Source organism: Chamaea fasciata, unplaced genomic scaffold (genome assembly GCF_029207755.1).
Source record: "Chamaea fasciata isolate MVZ Bird 193981 ecotype frontalis unplaced genomic scaffold, bChaFas1.0.hap1 SCAF_1, whole genome shotgun sequence".
Classification (NCBI taxonomy): domain Eukaryota; kingdom Metazoa; phylum Chordata; class Aves; order Passeriformes; family Sylviidae; genus Chamaea; species Chamaea fasciata.
Window position 1 is genome coordinate 74,611,457 of NW_027094086.1, and position 22,231 is coordinate 74,633,687.

Genomic DNA, 22,231 nt, shown 5'->3' on the forward strand with positions numbered 1-22,231 from the left:
TTTTGCTATTTTCAGCTGGGTTTTAAGCCTAGATTTTCTTTTACTTGGATAAATGTGTCTATGGCTTTCTGTAAGTGCACCTAAGTGAATGCTTGGCACACCTATATTTAGCAGGTTTTTCCTCTTTTGTTCCTTGCCCAGATTAACTGAGATGGAGGGAGAAACAATCTGATACTCATGCCAGGTGATACGAATCTCTTCACTGCTTCATGCAGAGTCTTGATCTTCAACCATTTTAATGGCTTGTGATATTTTAGGGAAAAAACCCCAAACAAACCCAAACAAAATCCAATAGTAAAAGACTGTGTAAGTTTGTTTTGGCTCTGTACTGGAGTAAACTGCTTGTAACTCTGTAAAAGATTTAAGTCTTTGTTAGGACCATCACAATTCCTTTTTGGTTTTTCCTACAAAGTCCTTAACAAGATGGAAGAAAGCTGTTCTTTAATGTGTAACCAGTCTATGCAAATTTTCTACATACCTCTGGGAGAAATAACAGATAAAAGTTTATTATAAGGGAAGGTACTTGGCAAAGGGGAATTTCTTTTTGGATGAACGCACACTATCTTTTTAAGAGTGAATTGGTGAGGAAATCAACATATAATGACAGAGAAAAATCCAAGGCCAGCCAATAACTTCAAAGGTATTAAGTTGTGTTTACATTTAATGGCTGTATTTCAAACAGATGATGATGGTGTTGGTCTCCATTCAGGGAACTGGAATCCCTAGAAGTGTTTCGGGCATCCCCATCCCAAGAAAAGTTCAGTGCCCAGCTGGATGGGGCTTTCAGCAACCCGGTCTAGAGGGAAGCGTCCCGGCCCATGGCAGAGGGTTGGAAGTAGATCATCTCTGGCCTTCCAGACCAAACCATTCCATGATTCCATGCTGCCATAAACTGTACAACAGCGTAGTGGGACACCCAAGCACAAACTGTACCTCACCGGCAGAGGAACGGCCGGGGTTGCTGGGGAAATGGAGAACTCCTCTGCGAGACAGGCCGAGAGATGGTGACAGGGGCTCTCCCTCCTCCCCGGCCCCCGGGCACGGCCGGGCGGGATCGGGAGCGGGCCCGGGAGCGGGGCGGCCCCGCGGGATCCCCGCCCCGGGCGGTGCCGGCGCTGCCTTTGTAGCCGGGCTGGAGCCCGGGGAGACGCAGGACGAGAGCGGTGGAGCGGGTGAGACGCGGCGGCGCTGCTGGGCGGTCTCGGAGGGTCCCCGAAGTCGCGGCGAGGGTTTGGCTCTATTTATTTGTTGTTGCTTAATTTTTCCCATTTTATTTTCCACTTGACTCTTCGGGGGCCCTTTTCCAGAAGTGGCGGTTCCCGGAAAGCTGCTCCTCGGGCCATCCCGGCGGGACCGCCGGGGTGTGGTGTGCCCCCCGCCCGTGGGGGCTGCGGCCACCGCCTGGGGAGAGTGCGGGGAAATGCCGGCACTGCCACCGCGGCCGCGCCGCCCTGGGGAGCTGCTGTGTCCCGAGTGCGGAATTAGCGCCGTCCTGCGCGGGGTCGTGCTGGTAGAACAGCAGCGTACGCCGCTTTCGGCTCCGGTGTTCCGCCGGGCTTTGGCTCTTTTGTTTCGGGGGCGGTAGTATTTTGGTTTTTTTGTTTGATTGTTTTCTTTTTTTCCCCCTTATTGTGTGCAGTATGAATTTACGTGTTGCAGACTGGCTTGTATTCCCATCGGAAAAGTGAAGGTTTAGGAAAAAGGGGCTCGTACACGCAGGTGTGATTCAGGAAGGGGCCAGGTGCAGGCGGTCCTCGGTGTCAGGCATGGCTGAGCATGATCCAGCTGTGCCCAGGTGGCCAAGGAGGCCAGTGGCATCCTGGCCTGCATCAGCGTTCATAGTGTGGCCAGCAGCACCAGGGTGGTGATTGTCCAGCTGCACTGAGCACTGCTGAGGGCACACCTCAAATCCTGTACCCAGTTCTGGGTCCCTCTCTACAGTGCAGTCATTGATGTGCTGGAGTGTGCCCGGAGAAGGGCAGCAGAGGTGGTGAAGGGTCTGCAACACAAGTCCCACGAGGAGCAGCAGAGGGAACTGGGGTTTTTTAGCCTGGGGAAAAGGAGGGTCAGGGGTGACCTTTTTGCTCTCTACAACTACCTGAAGGAGGTTGTAGCCAGGTAGGGGCCAGTCTGTTCTCCCAAGTAACAAATCATACCAGGAGAGATTTGGATTAGATATCAGGAAAAATTTCTTCACTGAAACGATGTTCAGGCATCAGAACAGGCTGTCCAGGGAAGTGGTTGAGTCACCGTCACTGGAGATATTTATTAGATGTGTAGATGGGCACTTGGGGACATGGTTAGTGGTGGGCTTGGTTGTGCTGGGTTAGCAGTTAGACTTGATTTTAAAAGACTTTTGCAACTTAATGTGATCTCTTATGTCACTGGGAACTGGTCTTTTAGACTGAGGATGCCGTGCCCTACCAGCTTGCTTTTCTGCTGTACATTCTGTAATACATTTCTGCTTTGATGGTTACTCATCTAGCGCTCATTTTGCACTGCCTTTCTTACTAAACCAGCTTGTTTTCTCTTCAGAGGAGCTGTACAAATTGAATGCACCTTATACTTTCATTTTTGCAGTGGAGAAGGAACCAGATTTCTGTGGCATTTAGTGAGTGAGTTTATGCCAGCACTATGGTGCTACCTGCTCCATTGCTAATTCGTGCAAGTACCGTTATTCCCACTTCCGTCCTCCGGCCCTCTCCAGTTTCAGCAAGTGGTGAAACAAAGAGGCAAAATATGTGAAACAGGAAGTAATGACAGGCTAAGAAAGCTTCTTTGTAGTCACTCAAGTGTGCTTCTTGAAGAATTTCATTTCTTTGCTAGTGGACAGATAATATGATTAGAAATGGAGGGGGTCTCCTTATGGTAAGAGGAAAAGGTGCCATTTTCCTGTCTCTATAAAACACTACCAGGTGAAGGGTGTTAGAATTGATGTTGAAGGGAAGAAACAACATGAAAATGCTGGCCAGCAGTTAAAGCTTTTATGAATAAGTATCTGTATTTGGAATTTTAAAAAATTTAAATTTTTGTCGTTCTGAGATTTTTTGCCTTTTTTGGATATAAGGGGTTTTTTTTCACTTTGTTTAACTGTTTGGAACATGTTGCCTGCCTAGGTGGTGTTCATTTTTCATTCAGCATCAAGACTTTTTGTCTACCTTGTTTCTTAGGTACAGTTTCCAGTTGAATCTTCACATCTTATCTACCAAGGATCAGACAACAAACATTAAAGGGTTTTTCAAAAATGTACGCAGGTTTTTTTGAGCTTAATGTTTGATATTGCATGACTACCTAGGCAAAATGAGTTTGAGATTTCAGAAATACCTCTGCTGAACCTCCTGACCCCACACAGCTGAACTGTGGGAGTCATGGTGCCAAACGGTCCTAGGGGAGATGATTATGGTTCTAATTTACTTGTTTTAAAAACACAGGGAATAACCAGTGCTCAGGAGTCAAAAGGTAATTTTAATATAATTGTACTGCTTTCATTGCACTTGCATAACTAAATTTGGGTGTGATTAGAATGGCATAAGGTTTACCCTAAAGAGCTTCCTAATCTCCTCTTGTTTTAGGCTGTGAAATTATTTCTTTTTTAAATTACCTTTGGGCTGCCTAAGTCATATTCTAAAGGCATTTTTATGGCAGTCTGACTTCTAAAAGAGTTATGCTACTCTTTAAAGTGAAACACTAATCTGAGTTGCTGTCTGACATCTGGCCCTCAATCACTTCAGGATCTGTTTTCTGCTTTGATGGAATTTGGGAATGCCCAGTGAACACAGGGCATCCTTCCCACACTCCTGGGGTGATGCAGCTGGCCTGCTGCCAGCGTGTAGCAGCAACAGGGAACTTTGCCCATGTGCTCCATTGCTGGGATTCCCAGCACAGCACATGGCCAGTTCCTCAGTGCATGGTTGCAGTACTCGGGATCAGATAACAATGCTGTACCTTTCAGAAAGACAGAGAAACAGCTACTGATTAGTGAAAACGTCAGAGTTTCATGGTAGAAAACATGAGTTCCACCTCTTCAGCTGCAGGCAGCAATGTAAAAGCAGTCACTGGCAGTTTTAAGAGGGGAGTTTGTTGCTAGGGATCTTGTACCAGTTCTGAGGTGTTAGTTTAGTTTGTATATTACAAAATTTGATTTGATGAAAAGTTTGATTTTTTCCATGAACAATATAACTCATGGCTGGACTATCTGTTGCATGATAACATAAAAGCATAACAAAAAACCGCATAAAAGTTGGGTCCCAGCATAGATGAGGATAAAGAGGAAATAAGGGGACTACTGTCCACTTCTTGAGAGGACTCCAGTGAAGGCAAACATTGTAAAATATTTCAAAACTTCTACAGCTTTCTTCATGAATTTTCTGAGAAATTTTGAAGTCAGCATCTTTTGGTTTCTTTTCAGCCTTATGCTGTGCTTGTAGCTTCTTCCCATTTTTTCAGTGTTTTATACTATACATTTTTGGCATCCTCAGGATCCAGACCAAATGCTTGGGATTTCTCTGTAGCCTATGGGGACATGCTGGGAGCTCCTGACCGAGAGAGGAAGCGTGTCTCTAGCTCCTGTCCCCATGTCACCAGTGAGGACAGATGCCACTATGTACCTGTGCAGAGGGGTGTGTCAAGCATGGTGACTTGTACTGCCCACACTTTTCTTTTGACAAACATTTTTCTGAGGAGAATGCTGTAGACTGAGCAGAAGACATGTGTTGTCTTACTTGAGCCACATTCTGTGATGGTGGAGGGTTAAAGGTGTGGCAAGATGTGGCTGTATATGCTCAGTCCCTGCTCCTCTCCCTAGTTCTACTCGTGGTCTTCAGCAGGACCCTGTCTCAGGTGCCTTGCCCATACATAATGTGCTGCTGAGGTCCTCCACATATTTGAAGTGTTGAGCGTTTATGTTTCCAGGGCAGGGAAGTCATGTTGGGTAAATAATGCTATGAAAGTGAGAAATGTGGACCTTAACATCAAACTAGTGCCTTGATAGGACATGGTGTCCATGAGGCTTTGGCCATCATCAAGTCTGCCCTTGTATCTGTGCAGCAAAGCAGCATCAAGGCCAGGTCCTTGGCGCTGCCCAAAGGTCAGCTGCCACCAGGGAAACCACAGAATGGCCTGGGTCGGGAGGGACCTTACAGACTGTTTAGTTCCAAGCCCCTGCCATGCCCAGAGACACCTTTCACTAGACCAAGTTGCTCAGAACTCCGTCCAACCTGGCCTTGAACACTCTCAGGGTTGGGACATCTATGGCTTCTTTGGGCAGCCTGTCCCAGTGCCTCACCAGCCTCACTGTGAAGAATTTCTACTTAATATCTAACCTAAGCCTGCCCTCTTTCAATCTAAAGCCATCACCCCTTGTTACGTCACTAAATCCCTTTGTAAAAACTCCCTCTCCGTCTTTCATGTAAGCCACTTTAGGTACTGGAAGGTACTATAAAGATCTTCTAGGAGCCTTCCAGGCTGAGCAACCTCAGCTCTTTTTGTCTGCTCTCATAAGAGAGGTGCTTCATTCCCCTGATCATCTTCATGCCGTCCTCTGTGGACCTTACACCATTAGGTCCATATCCTTCTTCTGCTGGGGCTCCCAGAGCTGGATGCAGTACTGCAGGTGGGGTCTCACGACAGTGGGGGGCAGAATCACCTCCTTTGAATGGTCAGAAAAGTTTTCATTGCCAAGCTTGTGCAAAATCAGTCTGTTGCAAACTTAAAATCTTGGTTCAGGTCTATCTGTATGACAAAGAGAAGCCCTACCTGTTTTCCCCAGTTTCGCTCTGAGCACAGCACCACGCCAGGGCCTTGTTTGTGAGCAGCTTGGAGATGTGTTTATTGTCCTTCAATTCTGGTTTCATTTTGGGTCATTTCCTGCACGTGAATTTCAGCTGTGACGTTCTTGCCAAATGCCAAGGCCTTAAAAATAGGGGGTTTCATATAAATGAAGAACTTTAAAAATTATACTGCTGGGTTCCATGTCAGAGACTATGCAGTACCCTGTATTTAATTTTTTTTACTTTACAAGTGAAAGTACATTGTGCTTCTGCCAAGTGCCAGCCCCTCAAAAAGAGCTCCATATGCAAGGTCACACTTAATTGTATTTTACAGGGGTGCATGATTTTATTTTATTTAGTCCTTGCCATGTAACTGTTTGGTTTTTAGGCAGTTTGTGCAAATGCAGAGGTGTCAGAGAGCTGTGGTCTCTTGATCCCTGCAACTGATGTTTAGAGTGCTTTGCTTGAAACTTCTCTTGCATCCAAATATCTCTAAAAATACCAACTTTGCATTAGCAGTGACAATAATGACAGTGATATTATTATGCATAATAGTACTACTAATAATAATAACGTGGTTTTACAAGTAGAAAGAATTTGCACAGAACATTCTGAGTTCTTAAATCACATCTTTATGAAATGTTTGTCTTAGCTATGACTTTGGTGTCGCACTTAGTGATAACTTAAATTTCAGTTACTATCTTGATGCAGTCAATTTTACCTTTCAATATGCTTTTTTCGTGTAATATTTTAGGCCAGAAGTGCCTGGTAATGCACTCTCACAAAAAGGCAGAGGACTCCTGTGTTCTTGAGCTATTTGAAATATGCCAGTTTGAAAGTGCTGCCCTTGAAATGGTGACGAGAGAGCAGGGTTTAAACACTCCAGCTGCTTCCATACAAATATCATGAGCTCTGCAGAATAAAGCTGAAGTTTTGGCTCTTGTCAGACTGGACACTGAGAGGCAGAGGGGAAGAGATGCAAGACCAATTTCTGCCATATGCATTCAGAGTGATGGCTCTGATATTTTGCTTTCTTTGGCCTCGCTTTGTGCTTCTAATCTGTCTTGAAAAGAGGGCAAGACACAAGTAAAATGCCCTAGCAAACAGATAAAAACTGCTGGAATAACCTCTGCACATACCTGCTGAGGAAGCACAGACTTTGTGGTCTGGTGCACCACCAGGAGATATGAATCATTTGTGATTATTAGTAATAAAGTATATGTAATTACTAATCCACGTGACAAATACACAGCTCTGCACTGTCTGCACACAGAATCAGGTGCGGTCAGGAGAGGCCATGCCCTGAAGACAGACACAAAATCTGTGTGGGGTGCAGCAGTCAGACCCTGCCCAGCCATGGGAATGATGAGCAACATAGATGTAGTTTGGTCAGATGGGGCTGGCTTTCTCCCTGGACAGTAAACAGGCTCAGAAGAGTTGTTTTGTTTTTGTTTTTTTTTTTGTTTGTCATGGGTTATTTGATTCTGCTGTTTTCCTGGATATCAGTTGGGACAACTTTTTATCAACAGGTAGCTTAAAATTCCTTGGACTGTCCTGTGTTGTGTGCTTGCACAGCATCCAGGCAGAGCCAGGGGCACTTCCTGCACCGGGGAACCCCAGGAGTGGGGCAGCTGCCACTGGACTCTGCCCAGAGAGACCTGGAGGGATAATGCCTGTGGTATCCCCAGCCTCCTGAGCACCTGACTGTGCATACTTGGAGGATGGGGTGGTTGGTGCAAGTCTTGTGCTGTTTAGCAAACAAGATTTAAAAATTACGAAGAGGAAAATTACTGTTATTGCTAAGACTTCTTTTTTTCCCCCTAACCAGGTTTCAGTCATCTAGACATATCAACATAAAAACCCAAGGTGTTTATACTTGTCAGCTACACTTAAGATGTTCAGGAGGAAAGTATTTCCTTTATTCTGTCAGTTTGGATTCGGCATGAACAGAAAAAAAAGAAATAAAAGCTTTTTGAGAATTGTGAAACAACCGTGAGTGGCATTAGGGATGACTCAACACGCAACTCTGCAGCAGGGAGAATAAGAATTCTTGGAGTGGGCTTCTTTGAAATAATAGATTTAGTGCATTTACGTAAGTTCTGTTTGAACTGTACAGGCATTAAATAGCAATTCTGAATGGGAACAGATTTTTTTCCACATTAAGAAAAAAACAGTAGCAGAGATTTTGGAGGCTCCTTCTTTAAAAGGAGGTTTTTTGGTTTTTGTTTTTTCATTATTTTTTTCAAATAGAAATAGGAGTTTTAGAGAGATTCATGTTTTTTTAATGGCATGAAATGCTCTTCATGTGTATCTTGTCCAGTATTCTGGACTGTAAATTCTCAGAAGGCTTCTGTCATGTTTTTCTTACTTAAATGGGAGTGGAGCTAAGCATTATTCATCTGAAGGTCTTGGATGAAGCACCCTGTGCCTTTAAAAGGAAGCTGAATTGTACAGGAAATGAAGAACCGAATTTTCCTTTTGTTCTTGCAGGCATTTGTAGAGAGAAAATGGTATGTGCAGGCTAAGGCATGCATTAATATCTTGATTATATAGCTGAAATTGGTTTTGTAAAGGTAATTCTAGTAGGGCACATTTTAGGTAATCACCCAGTGGGTAGGAACACATTATGGTTGTTGCTGCACAGTAGGAATAAGTATGTGTCACAACTGGATAGATACATTAACATCAGCAGTTCCTCTTGATCATCAGGTAGTCTGAAGAAAGCTGCCAGCTCTATATTCTCTATATTTTTCTAAAAAAAAAAAAAAAAAAAGACTGAGGGAGCAAAGAGGGCACTTGGGACAGCCCTGTGCAGGAGAGTTGTGTATATAAAATCTTTCTTGCAGCTGATGGGCTTCAGTGTTATGAAAACTACTCTGTTTTTTAGATAATTGTGTGACTCTACTTATGGTTTGGGGCTGGGATTCTCATTTGTTTTTTGGGGGTTTTTTTGAGTAGAAGATATTTGATCAGTGGACATGGTTGAACATTTGATGAGTCACTGACAATTGCCATCTTTGTCTGTAAATTATTTTCTTTTTCTTATTATACCAAGGAGAGATCCTCATCTCTCCTGTTTGTTAGAACAGGTGAATGTTGCTTAACAAGTTGACATTGCTTTACTCTGTAAAGGAAGGGATTTGTAGTGAAATAGTTACTGAATTAAGCAGTGCTTCTTACATATCTTGGTATGTGTTTGATCTGTTTTCAGTGTGGTGCTGATAATAAACTGGGAAATCAAAGAATTTGTGATCTCTTGGCACCACTTAAAAAGGCATATTTCTCTCTTCTAAACTCTAATGAGATGTAATCTTTTGTACATACTGAATTTGTATAATTAATTTTTCTGTGTCTCCCTCTTGGTTCATTCAGTTGAGGTCTGTGTACACATGTGCATCATGCTTGTGCCTGCTCTATAAGGGTAAGTTTGTTTGTTTTCCTTTAGAAGAGGGACTTAGCCTCTTCTGTAACATACCTTGGTGCTGATGGTGTATAATCTGAAAAACAGCAATGTTCAACAACATGAAGAGAGCTCTGCATGCACACCTTGAACACAGGCAGCCTTGGACCTCCATGCCAAGCTTTCCATGTCTCAGTTGAGGGGTCTCTCTTCCTAGCTCTGCATCCAACAGAGGAGGGAGGAGGAGGAGGAGTGGTACGGGTGGGGCAGCATAAGGGCTGGAACAAAAGAGTCTCACATTCTGCCTCCCTCTTTGAATGAGGCTATACCTGCTTTTTGGGAACTAGGAACATAATTTTGTGTGATGGGAGCATGAAACCTGGCCATTTTATGGTGACAAGTGCTATGTCCTGCTTTCAGTACCAAGAAGATGGTGAAGAGGAATGTCCCAAAAAGAAATCATTCTGTCAGGTTTTAATTTGGGAAGATGCTTTGTTATCTTTCTGATGGCCTTGTTAATGGCATGGAGAAGAACAGTAAAGGGTGATTGCACCATCAGACATGCTGGAATATTCAGTAATGTTTACACTGCTGTCTGCTAGTTCCCAAGCTGATCTCTGAGATTTTGCATTTCATCAGTTATAAGTATTTAAGGTGGCAGCCTCCAGAAAAGTTGTGAGGGAGTCAAATGTGAAGCATGTCCTTTAGAGATTCTTCCTGAGTTACTTGAGAGTGAAACAGATGTTGCAGATGTCTTTTACTTACCTTTTTTCTGGCCTTTTTTGTTGATTTTTTTTTTCTTCTGTGTGTCTCTCCCGCTGACTTTGCAGGGGGTAAAAGCTTAAGGCTTGGCACTAGCAGGAAGCTGATGTGGCATGAAAAGAAGACATGGTGTACTACTTACACTGTAAGATACACACTGCTATCAGCTCCTACTCCAGCACTGTTCAACCTCTGTTCTTCCAAATGTCTTCATGGCAGAAGAGTCAGGCCTCCCTGTCATGCTGATGCTCACAGTCAGTGTTCAAGAAGATGGGAGCCCAGCAGCTGGTCACAGCCGCAGCTGCTCCTGTCACTGCCTCCTGAGGATGAGTTGTGCCCATATCCCAGGGAATGAAATTTGGTTTAAAAATCTGTGGGTTTATTTCATTCCCCCCCCCCCCCCCAATGTGCTATTAATTTAATTGCTCATTGGTTTCTGAAGACTTTTGGAAGGTGCGGGGAGGGGGTGGCAAGATCTATTTTAAGCTGCTGCCTTCTTTAATTTATGCTTATGATGTATTTTTACCAGCAGCACTTTGTGATCCAACTGCTACTTCTAAATGTCATTTACTTGAATAAAAAATGTAATTAGTTTCTTAGCGTGACATAAGCACTGAAAGTATTATCTGAATCACAAAGTGCTATTTGAACAGCAGCTTTCCCATGACAGGAGGGAAAGTTCATGAAGTCCAAGGAATACTGCAATACAAGTGTAGCAAAAATACTCAAAATCACTTGTTTGCCGGTTTTTCTGTCACCCGTTAGGCTTTCAACTAGGGAAATACCCATTTATGAATCCCCCAGATTAAATAAAAAGTGGGTGAGCACTATTTGGTTATCTCGTGTTCTCTGACAATGATTGATGTTTCTGATGGAAATCAGCAAGCCTTGTGCTTCCCAGCACTCCTTGAAGAGCAGTTGCTCAAGCCCCTGTTAACAATATGCATTGAAAGAGAGCTTGTTGAACTCCAGTAGTCTGAGGTTTTTTCAGGATCATTACCATCAAAAACTTTTTCAAAAGATTGCTTGATTCAGTCTAAAAACTGATGCAGAGCTCTCATCTTTCTGCCTGTAAAAGGGCTAAGGGAGGAAATTTTGCATTCACATGTGTTTCTTGGTACTCCATAATGCAAAGTATGTCATTTTAACAGATGGACCAGCTCTTGATTTTTTTATAGAACCAGTTTGTTCAAAATCAAATGTGGGAATGGACCATACACTCCTTTTAAGTAATGAAATGAAAGTCTGCTGCAACTTACTTTTGATACTGGATATTTAAATTTGTGTTAATTTCAATCATCATTGGTTTGTGTACAACAGTGTAAATCCAGAATACCTACTGATCCATGGGCTGAGCATCTGTGAGCTGTCAGGTTACATTCTAGTGGACAGAAGGTTCAGTTGTTCAGAGTCCACTGAGGTTCTTTTCAATGCTGATGCCTTTATCCTAAAGAAGAGAGAGAAAAAACTGCCCTTGCTTGATTCTGCTGGGATTGTCATTTCTCTAGGTAGAAGCTGGTGTGCTTATTGAGACTGTGCCTACCAGTGTCCCTTAGGAGGAAGTGGGAGTGTGTTTATGTGTGCGTGTGAGCTGTAAAGTGGGAGTGTCTGGTTTTTCTATGAAGTTTTCCATTTCCAAACCTTACAGCTGATGTTTTGTTGTCTGTAACTTGGCACCAGTAATAAACATTTTCTGGAGCTTCAGAACTAGCACCCCAACCCCACCTCTGACTTAAAATTTATTGACACCTTTTTATTTACAGCTCTTAACCTCCCTTTAGCTCACAGGAGAGACAAGCTCTGGGTCTCACCACCAGATGACTTGCATACAACATCTTGTAATAAAACTTCCTCAAACAAGAGAATATTGGGAAAGGCCAAGTTTCAGCAGTGCTCTGTATATATGCAACAGTGCTCATAAAAATGAGTGCCTCGCTGTTTATCTTGTTGCTAAGGTTGGAATTGATATGTAACTCTTTGACTAGACTGTTGTCCACAGTGCATGGGTTTAATTTACTTGGAAAATTTAAGCCCCTCTTAAATTTCCTGTTAAAGTCAGTAGGGGCAGAAGTTCAGCTGACATAAAACTATGTGAAATGAGTAATCCCCTCTGTAGACTCCCTGGAGAAGGATCTTTTCAGCCTTCTCTGCAGATGCCTTTAAAAAAAGTGGAGTTCTTTCAAGGTTTTGTACTAAATCAATAAATAAGTTAATAACAGAGCAGCTGTTCATCATGAGCTCTGGGAATTTCCTATATTCAAATTTCTTCCAGAGGACAAATTTCTCATTTAGGGAGCAGATACTGCCTTTGTCAACTGCTCAGTCTCCAGGTCCTCTCTCACTTGTAGGTCTTCTTATCAACAATAGACAACCATAACCTTCCCTAACCTTGTCTGTAGTGCCAGAGGAGTGGCAGAATTTTGTCCTTGTTTATGTCTGTGAAGAACAGTGAGTGTTCACCCCCTCTGTGATGGTCTCCTGAGCGTCCTGCCAAATCCCTGGGGAGGATCTTTCTCTGGAGTTTTAAATTGACCCTAAACTTACCCAAACTGAGGCAGGAACATTCCTTTAATTCCCCAGACAGTCACATGATGCTTAGTCAGCTAATATTGCCTTATATGGCCCATTTGTTGACTACAAGTAAGTCGTATGAACCCTGGTCTTTAAATCCATGACTTAGAGACAAAATGATGACAGTACAGGTCTCTAGATCAGCACATCCTGAAGTAAAAAAAAAAAAAAAAGCAAAAAAAAAAAAAAGGGTATTTTTTATTAGTAAGCAGTGGGTTTGATACCAGTCTTCCTGTGACTCCATTAGTAACTATATATGTAGCCTTCACTATGTGCAGGAAAGTGTGGAAATGTGAACTGTGTGCACCCAAGCCCCTGAAAATCTGAAAAACTAAGTATATAAATTATGTGTATTAAGTAAAATCTATTAATCTTTTGTATTTCGTGTTTCATTTGAAGTGGTATCCTGTCTGGATGATCTTTCTTTTTGCAAGAAAACAGACAGAAACAAGTACTTCAAAATAGTGACAAGATTTCTCCCTCTCTCTTGATCCCTATTTTAGGAAGGCATGAGGTGTGGTCCTGGAAAACAGCCAGCAAGGAATCCCTGTGTCTCATGTGGCAAAAAGTGAAAGTGCAGCTAATGTTAAGCATGTCCTTCCTCACTGCTCTATGTTGGTATTGTAGAAGGCTATACAGCTTCTTAGCACAGCTGCTGAAACGGTAGGTTTTTATTACTCAGACTTTAATCTTTCACACTGTTGCTTATTTCAGTAAATACTGACCTTCCACTCCTCCTCATTGACACCTGTTCTATCATTTGTATTTCAGGTGGAGCAACTACCTTCAGAGGCAACTCATAAGTAAGTTTTTCATTGTCACTCCACATTCATTACCCACCCTTGTAACTTCCCTTTAGATGCAGCACAGCATAATGTAACTAATCTGTGAATCAATCTCAATTTAGGGAATCTCAGTGTGCTGCCTGAAGTTGACCTACTTGGTTATAGTGCAAGAGAATGGAAAGGAGAAACAAAGCAGGCCAAACAGATGAGGGAGGTAAGAGTTAAATTTTAATCTCTGCATGAGGACAGGGGAGAACCAGCACCTGGGAAAGGAATAGCACTCCCAGTGCAAACAGCTGCAGCAGCTATCAAAGCCTGCTACAGTGGCTAGTCAAATGAAAAGCAAGAGGCACAGCATGGACATGGGTCTAAATTAAGAGTGCAGCAGTGCAGGTCAAAATGTAGATCAGGTTTATGTCTTGTATGTATTCTGAATTCCCTCTTCTAGCACCAGCAACCCACACAGCGACCTTAACAGGAAAAATCATCCCCAGTGCTAAAGCCAAAATAATGTGGTCTTAGGTGCTGTCACTTGGCCAGCCTTTGATTTAAGGTGAAAACTCTTATTCCAGGGAGGAAGGAAGCACCACATCTTCCAAGCTCTGAAGGTCCATGCCTGGCAGCCTTCCTCTCTCCAGCATCAGCAGCAGCAGCTGGGAGCAGGCAGGGCAGGAGTTGGCATCTAACCTGTGCCAGCTTGGATGCTGCCCAGCAGGCTGGGAGCTGGGGTGCTCGATGGTGGCCATCCCATGCCTTTGGGTACAGTCCCCTGGTGCCTTCCCCTGCACAGGGAACTGCTGACAAGCCAGGCAGTTCAACTGCACCAGTGTATTTGATGTGTATGTGCTTTAGGTCACGGTATCGGAATCACAGGCCAAGTGCATACCAAGAAGGACTTAAAGGGTAAAAAGAAGCTGGTAAGAATAAACAGTAGCATAAAGGGCTTGTATGAAAAAGAAGACAGTTTTCAAAAAGCTGGAGTTCCGCTCACATGATGAACAGAGAAAAAAGATCCAGTTTTGCCATGTTAAATCCAAGAACACAGCAGTGCCAAGAGTTCACAGAACAACACACAAGGCCAAAAACTACTTGGAGGAGCATGTAACAAAAGATAGCAAAACTTCTAATGAATTTGCAAGCCCATACTGGGCAAAAAGCCTTTCAAAATATCTATAAGCCGCCTGGATGACCAGACGTGAAAAGGAGACTCCTGTATATGGATCAGTCAGTGGATATCTGGTTACATCAGGTAGAAGCTGCCATGGCAAGAAGCACATTATAGGATGAGGTCTTGTGAGATCCAGCATAATATGCTTGTTGTCCCCAAAAGGAACAATCCCATGTTTGTCTTGTCTCTCTCCCTCTTTCTCGCCTTGTCCTAGCTAAGCAATCCCTCTCCCACTTCTGTGCTGACTCTCATCTCTTTTGGATGTGGTCCACCTAGATGGTGAGCTGATAAAGCAGGTCATCCAGAAGGAGGCTTCTCTGAGGTCTTCAAGCTTGCTGAAGCAGCAGGAAACTCCCTCAACAAAAAGAGTTTAATAGGTTTACTATCTCAGCTGATACAGTAAGAGTAAGGGGTCACAGAATGCAGCTGAGAAGTGGTGGTGGGATGAGGTGAGGGAGTAACCAAAATGAACACAGGATGAGGAATTGAGACCATCCTGCTGCCCCCTTCAGGAAGCAAACTGGAAGTGATGGAGCAGCCTGTGGGACTGTAGAGTCCTCTCCCTAATTCTCTGGCCGTTTATTGCTCAGAATTGTCTCAACAAGGGCTCAGATGGCAGCCAGTGGTAATGCAGAGTGTGTAGGTGGACTGAGGGCGGTCCACTTCAGCACACAGCTGCCAGATCTGCTTTTCCTCAGGTCAGTGTTGCACAATGGATTCAGGCCAATGTAAGGAGGTGTTTTTGCCAAAAGGAGTTCTCCAGATACTCGTTCCTGCCCTTTTGCTGCTGCAACTCACGTGTCAGTGCAAATTGTAAAATGGTTGAGGTTAATGCTGTTACAACACAGAAATCTATGCTGATCTGATCTAATTTTGTTGACCATGTGAATGTTTACAGTAGCAACAGTGTAGAGACTTGAACGAGTTGCTGGCTTTGGAAGGAATGCAGAGTCACTCTTAAGGGGCAGCGCCAGTCTAAGGTGTTTACAAAAACATGGTGTTTAACATTTCTGTGTATATAAATCTTAAAAATATACTCTCATGTTCCCCTAGCTCCCTCTTATGAGTAGTTTGGAATTGGACTTCAAACAACATGGGTTTTTTCCACGATTTAATATTTTTTATTGCTAATTTTTCTTGGTCTCTTTGTAGGCATATGAAGAATTGTTTAGGAGCTGTCATATCAAATACCTGAGACAAGTCAGGAGGGACAACTATAGTGTAGTAAGAGCGGTGCTTTTTCAGATATTCACCCAAGGCATTCCTTTTCCTTCGTGGATGAAGGAGAGAGATATATTGAAGGTAAAATTCATTTCCTAAATGAACACATTTTAGCTATCCATGCAGAGCAGAAGGAAGCTTTGTTCAGTGTAAAAATAATATTTTGGCTGTCAAAGTGGAGAATCATTATCAGAATTCAAAGAGAAGTTTTTCAAATCCATTGAACTACATTTAATTGAAAAACTGTACCTGATCTAAATATACCAAGGTGAACATAAGTCTAAATGATGAAAAAAAAAAAGTGAAAGTGGATGGATGAATGTTACTGCAATCCTGCTAGATGTCACTCCCTTAACACAACAGGTTAGTTGAATCCTTCCCATCCACATCCATGTAAAGTTCAGTGGCTCACTTGGGGGCTGCTCTGTTGCTGGCGCAGCAGGAATCCTGCCCTGGGCTCCGGGAGCTCCGGCAGGAGATAGCAGCAGAGAGGTGGGATCTGTACCTTCTGCCTGCAGAGGAGCGTGTGCAGATTGGAAGGTGTCTGTAATCCTAAGTACCTCACTGAATATGGAAGTATCCAGCTTTTCCAGAGTGTGGGTTATATGTTATGCTGAGAACATATTTTCATCTTTTTTTTTGGCTGGCCCTGTTCTGAGAGTCTCTTAAGGAGTTGGCAGTTTAGTGCATCATCCTTTATAGCATTTGAATTTGTGAGGTCCATTTGCTTTGTTGTTTGAACTGTACAAACAGCTGATAGAACCACATCGTAAATTGTATGTAGACAAGTTTATATAACCTTATACTCTGCTTCTTGGTATGGTTATCATTAGCTTGCCTTCTCTTTTTTTTCCCAGCTCCCTGAAAAGCTTTTGTATTCTCAAGGTTGTAACTGGATCCAGCAGTACAGTTTTGGGCCAGAAAGATACACAGGTCCCAATGCCTTTGGGAAGCTGCGCAAATGTATGGAGGCATTAAAGACAAATGTGAGTATCTAGGAAATGGTTGGGAGGAATAAAAGCCTTGAGAAATGGGTTCAGACAGAATTAAGGGACTCATATTTTTGGGGCAGTCAGCCTCCTTCCCAACTCCCTGCTGAGTTGGTGGGAAGGCCATCTCCTCTCCTGCAGGGAAATCCAGCTTTTGGTGATCCACTAGGCAAAGTACTCAGGAGTCCCCTGCAAGTTAGGGAGGCCACCGTCCCTACAGCTTGTCCTTGCCATCAAGTGGCTTCTGCAGTATCTCCTCATTTTGATTAAAAATAAACATGCTGCATGAGATGCTTCTGGATTCCCCCCCAAGCTGGAAAGAAGCAAACAAACAGTGCATTTTCTTCTAAAACTATTGTGTTTTCTTTGCTTCTATCCCCATTAAATGTTCTAATTATCCATTTTTGCTATAATTTCTCTCTGTAAACTTAAGCACTTGATTGCAAAGACCTGTCAGCCTCACTGCCTCCTCTGGCTCAGCATTGCCAGATTGCCATCATTCCCAACCCAGGGAACTATAATTCTTATTTACATATTTAAAACTTGGGGAGATTTAGTAGCCCCAAAGCCTTCTGAAAGAAAGAGAAAGAGTTGGCCTGTCAAGACCTTGCACCTTTCTTCAGCTCCTCTGGGGTTTCTGCACAATCTGCTGGGATATTAATTGTTATTCAAAAAAAAAAAAAAACTCCAAAGAGACTAATTTAAGCTCTAGAAACAAAGCATTAGAAAGAAAAAGAGGGAATTAAAATAGATTATTTGGTCCCTTGCCTGTGCCCAAGTGACAGCTGCATCTTCTTGAGCTGGGCCTGGTAGTTGATATGTGCAGTTATTTTGTTCTGGTTGCTCTGCATTTCCCAGTGTTGGGTTATTTGGCTTTCATTTTTAGCTTATTGTAGCTCTTTTAGCTGATTAGTGTATGAAGCATTTAATCTGCATTTTTAAGAAAAAAGTTTCAAGTCAAAAAAATAATAAATCATAAAGGATAGCTCCAACTTCATTTTTTAATAAAGATGATGTTCAGCTAGTGAGATGGATTTTTCCTGTTTTTACTAACAGGGTTCTTCACTGCCTTTCCCAGCTCCATTGTTACAGAATCATAGAATCATTTAGTTTGGGAAAGACCTTTAAGATCATCAAGTCCAACCATTAACCCAGCACTAAACCATGTCCACAGGTGCTACATTTACACTTTTAAATATCTCTAGGGACAGTGACTCAACCACTTCCCTGGACTGCCTGTTCCAATGCTTGACAACACTTTCGATGAAAAATTTTCTCCTAGTATTCAATCTAAATCTCCCCTAGCAAAACTTCAGGCCTTTTCCTCTTGTTCTATGACATGTTAGTTGGGAGAAAAGACCAACCCCCTACTTGGCTACACCTTCCTTTTAGGTACTTGTAGAGTGTGATAAGGTTTCCCCTTCAGCCTTGTTTTCTGCAGGCTAAACAACCCCAACTCCTTCTACTGCTGCTCATCAGTTTTGTGCTCCAGACCCTTCACAAGCTCCGCTGCCCTTCTCTGGACACACTCCAGCACCTCAATGTCCTTCTCAGTGAAGGACAAAAAATGAACACAGGATTTGAGGTGTGCCCTCACCAGTGCTGAGTACAGAGGGACAATCACTGCCCTGGTCCTGCTGGCCACACAATTGCTGGTACAGGCCAGGGTGCCACTGGCCTTCTTGGCCATCTAGGCACACACTGGCTCATGGTTCAACTGCTGTTGACCAGCACCCCCACTTTTCCACTCTTCCACTGAGCCACTTTCCAGCCACTCTGCCCCCAGCCTGTAGCACTGCCTGGAGTTGTTGTCACTTAAGTGCAGGACTTGGCACTTGGCCTTGTTGCACCTCAAACCATTGGCCTTGATCAGATTTGGGGGTGCTGCCTGCAAATGCTCTTGTGCCTGGGCTTTTTCGATTAATACCTGCTTTACACTTAGACTAGGCTTCTGTTCCTGTTTTGCAATTTTTTGTGTTAAATAGAATTCTTAATAATTTTAATAATATTCTTCTTCCGTGTGCTTTCCAGTGGGCTGAAGTAAGTGCTACAAGAGATTATGAAGAAAGAGGAAGCATGTGTAATACACTGTTTTCTGATGAAAGCAAGGAATACAAACTATATGAGGCCATAAAATTCATCATGCTCTATGAAGTTGTCGAAGCCTATGAGCAGATAAAGAGCAGGGACGAACCCGTACACAACCTTTTTAGCCTACTCTTTGCTCGTGACTCTTCGTCTGACCCTCTGAGTTTCATGATGAATCATCTGAACTCCATAGGTGACTCTGTTTGCCTAGATCAGGTAAGGATATACATGAACAACAAATGACAAAAATGATTCCATCTTTGTAGTGATTAGGTGATTATACTGTACATCATCCATGATAGCTGGCCCATTTTCTTTTTCTTTGAGGTGTGGGAAAGTGGACTGTGGATAGCCATTCATTTTCCAGGAAAAAAACCTGTAGTAGGAGTGGACCAGAAATAAATGCTATGGTCTCTCAATAAGACATAGTTTAGAACAATAATAACTTTGACATGTAAATAGTTTTAGATGATGCTGTTTTGACCAGTTGTTTTGCTTTTCCTATCTGTTCCACTATGCCAAATCCTGTAGCATCACTCTCTTTCCTTCCCACCCATGAGATCTAATGTCTGTTAGGAGTAGGTAATGAGAACTCTACAATCACCTTTATATGTTAATGTTTTTGTTTCCTGTTTTATAATTAGTTCAGTGCTGACATCCGAACTCCGCACTTTCACTCCGCAAATGGTTTCAGTTTCCAATGGCTGAAATTATTTTTTATAATCAATTTCAGTAATCAAGGCAATTGTTAGGTAATGCAGTTAGATTTAGGAGCAGTTTGATTATAACAAGTTCTGCTCTCTCTGGCTATGCCCAGGGATATGAACTTTTGCCAAACCTTTTTTCCTGATTAAGCAATCCATTGCAAAAAGTATCAATGAAGATGCCAGTTCTCCAGTTTCATACATGTAAAGTACCAAGAAACTTTTTCCTTTTGCTGTTTTGTTTTCCATATGTAGCAAGTGATCACAAGGTGGCAGGCTTCCCATTTTTCAACCTGTATCAATCTTGGTAATGGCTATTCCTTTCTTGCTCCCCAGTGAGCTGGCTTGGGAGCAGGTTATGTATGGTGTCAGGGGGAGGAGGAATGTTTCTCTCTACATGCAAAAGAGAAATGGCTGTTGGGAATGCCCTCAAAGTTTTAATGTTCTTACTCCACTAGCAAAAGGGCCCTTTTTATTCCTTATCTACTGTTTTGAAACTAAATGACTTGCCTTAACTTGGATTATCTTCATTTTAGTTTTCAGTGTCTCCAAATAAATGTCTTAGAGACTTCTTTCATTTTTAGGTTGAACTGTTTCTTCTTGGATACTTACTTGAAGTAAAGATACGAGTTTACAGACTGCATAGGTTTAATACTGAGGAATTTCAAGTGAACTATCCGGATGAATACCGAAGGGAATGGAATGAGATTTGTCTCCTGACTGAGGATGACCGCTACTATCACATCCCCCTTTTCAGAACGTGAAGGACCAGTGACTTTTCTTTTCCTTTGTATAGTATAGGGAGTGGCCAATTCCAGTAAATGAGGTTTCTAATCAGCAGCAGTAAAATCTTGAGAATGCTCAATAATGATTACAAAATGATTTATGGGCTTATTGTGTAAACATTTTGCTTTCCCATTGCAGCTCAGTTCACCATCAGTCAGCCATAAAAACCATAAAATATATTGCTATATTGTCTGGGGCAAAAAAAAAGTGACATTTGAAGGTTGTCACACAAAAAAAATTGGACTGCCTGACAATGAAGGCAAAGGTTATGCTGGGTTTTCCATTGCTAGCCTAAGGGTTTATTCTGACATCCATGGATGGCTTAAACTCAAGTGCCTAAAGCAATGACTGCCTTTCCTTACTCATGTCTCTCTCTAGCTAGGGAGGATGAATCACAGAGGAAGGAAATCCCAGGGTCCCACAGTTTATATTCCATGCTATTTAACTTGCACTGAGTTGGGATGGGAGGATATAAACTGGAGCCTCTGCACGGCTGCTTCAAATCCACTTGGCTTCCCTTGTTGCCAGAACACCTCTCTCCAGGGATGAGCTGAGCAAGCAGCTGCAGGCTGTACTTAACTTCAGACATGGGAAATTGAGCTGTCTGCATCCAGCGGTGATCCCCTGAAGGTGAAGAACTGTTTCACAGGGGGAAAAAAGCAACACACAAGAGTACTGGTGACAAGAACCAGGTGAATGGAAGATCTCCTGTGTAAATGAGGAAAATGCATGGCTTGCTCCAAGGTAAAAAGGGCAGCGGTCACACAACAGAGTCACATCCAGTAGCTGCATATGGCTTTGGTCAACTTGTAAACCCTTTAAGAACTGATTTCAACATCACCTGCCAAGATTTCCTTTGCAATTCGTCTGAGAAAGCCGTGCATGGAATACAGGCCAAAACACTGCATTTTCAGAAAATACTGATTTTCTGTGCATTATGTGAATTCAGCAGTGTTGCATACATGTTTTATCTTCTGATTATGTATTAATCTCCTTACCCAAGATTGCTCTCTTTAATTTGGACCTCTGTGTTTGAAGAAGTCTGTCCAGGACAAGTAAATGAGATTTACCTTCCTACATGGAATATTTTGCTTAGTTCTGTTTTCTAAAAGAATCAATGTGTTCTGATTATTTCCAAAGAAGGGACCTCAACTTGAAGAAGTATTAGATCTTGCAAAATATTTGTGAAAAGCTTACAATGCCGCAGGCTAATAGTTGTATTGAAGAGGGTGGGATTTATGAAGAAACAAAGCCTCTCCTTTTCTTATCCTAGAGGTATGGGGACAGGCAGAATTGGTTTTTTAAACCTGCAGGATAAAATGCAAGCCAGTAGCAAAAATGGGAACAGGGCCTGCAGGCACTAAAGCAGTTGCATGAGGTATCTTCATGGTAATGCTTGGAGTCAGTGGAGAGTGCTCAGTTCCTTTGTGTTAAGGAAAGCTATTTTATCCCTTATGCTCTTTTTATTTGTGTATATATATATATATTTATAAATACAAACACCTGAGTTCTGTATTGTAGCTGTTTTGTTTCCTGAAAGTTTGAGTTCAATTTTGTTGAATGATTTGTAGATTTTAATTAAGAAGACTTGATGGCTGTAATAATTTCATCTCATAAAAACCTGCATGGCAAGTACTTTTATTTATTAAAAGAAAGTTTTTTCCATTGAATGAAATAATTTTCTTATTTTAGATTTGGTTCTGCTCTGCATGGGGAAGAGTTACAATACCTAAGTGTAGAGTATTGTTACCTATTTTGCATCAACGGTAACATTTACAGTTATCAATGAACTTGTCTATATTTTATTCTTGTTTTGGTACAAACAGACATACCATAAAAAGTATGTATTTTTGTAGTGGGCTTTTTAATGATTTGCATATTATTTGTGTTTAGGAATACAAAAGCATTACAGCTGAGTGATAAATTGTGAAAACGTACATTTTCGTGACCTTGAGCATATTGATAGCGGGGAATTAATAAAAATCTAAA

The 22,231-nt window shown here is 42.4% G+C and overlaps 1 protein-coding gene across 3 annotated transcripts; it reads left to right on the forward strand.

The window, feature by feature from the left end:
* The first annotated feature begins 1,121 nt into the window (after nucleotides 1-1,121).
* On the forward strand, nucleotides 1,122-21,897 carry OTULINL (OTU deubiquitinase with linear linkage specificity like). 3 transcript variants are annotated; one of them, XM_066186284.1, is made up of 8 exons: nucleotides 1,122-1,172; nucleotides 13,005-13,164; nucleotides 13,273-13,304; nucleotides 13,409-13,500; nucleotides 15,607-15,756; nucleotides 16,533-16,661; nucleotides 18,696-18,968; nucleotides 20,041-21,897. In XM_066186284.1, the coding sequence occupies exons 2-8, from the start codon at nucleotides 13,058-13,060 to the stop codon at nucleotides 20,218-20,220; spliced, it is 963 nt and encodes a 320-aa protein (XP_066042381.1). In that variant the 5' UTR covers nucleotides 1,122-1,172; nucleotides 13,005-13,057; the 3' UTR covers nucleotides 20,221-21,897. The 3 variants fall into 3 exon arrangements, with proteins under 3 accessions (XP_066042381.1, XP_066042371.1, XP_066042388.1); XM_066186274.1 differs by having other exon boundaries at nucleotides 1,163-1,229; XM_066186291.1 differs by lacking the exon at nucleotides 1,122-1,172 and adding an exon at nucleotides 9,461-10,075.
* The last annotated feature ends 334 nt before the right edge of the window (nucleotides 21,898-22,231 follow it).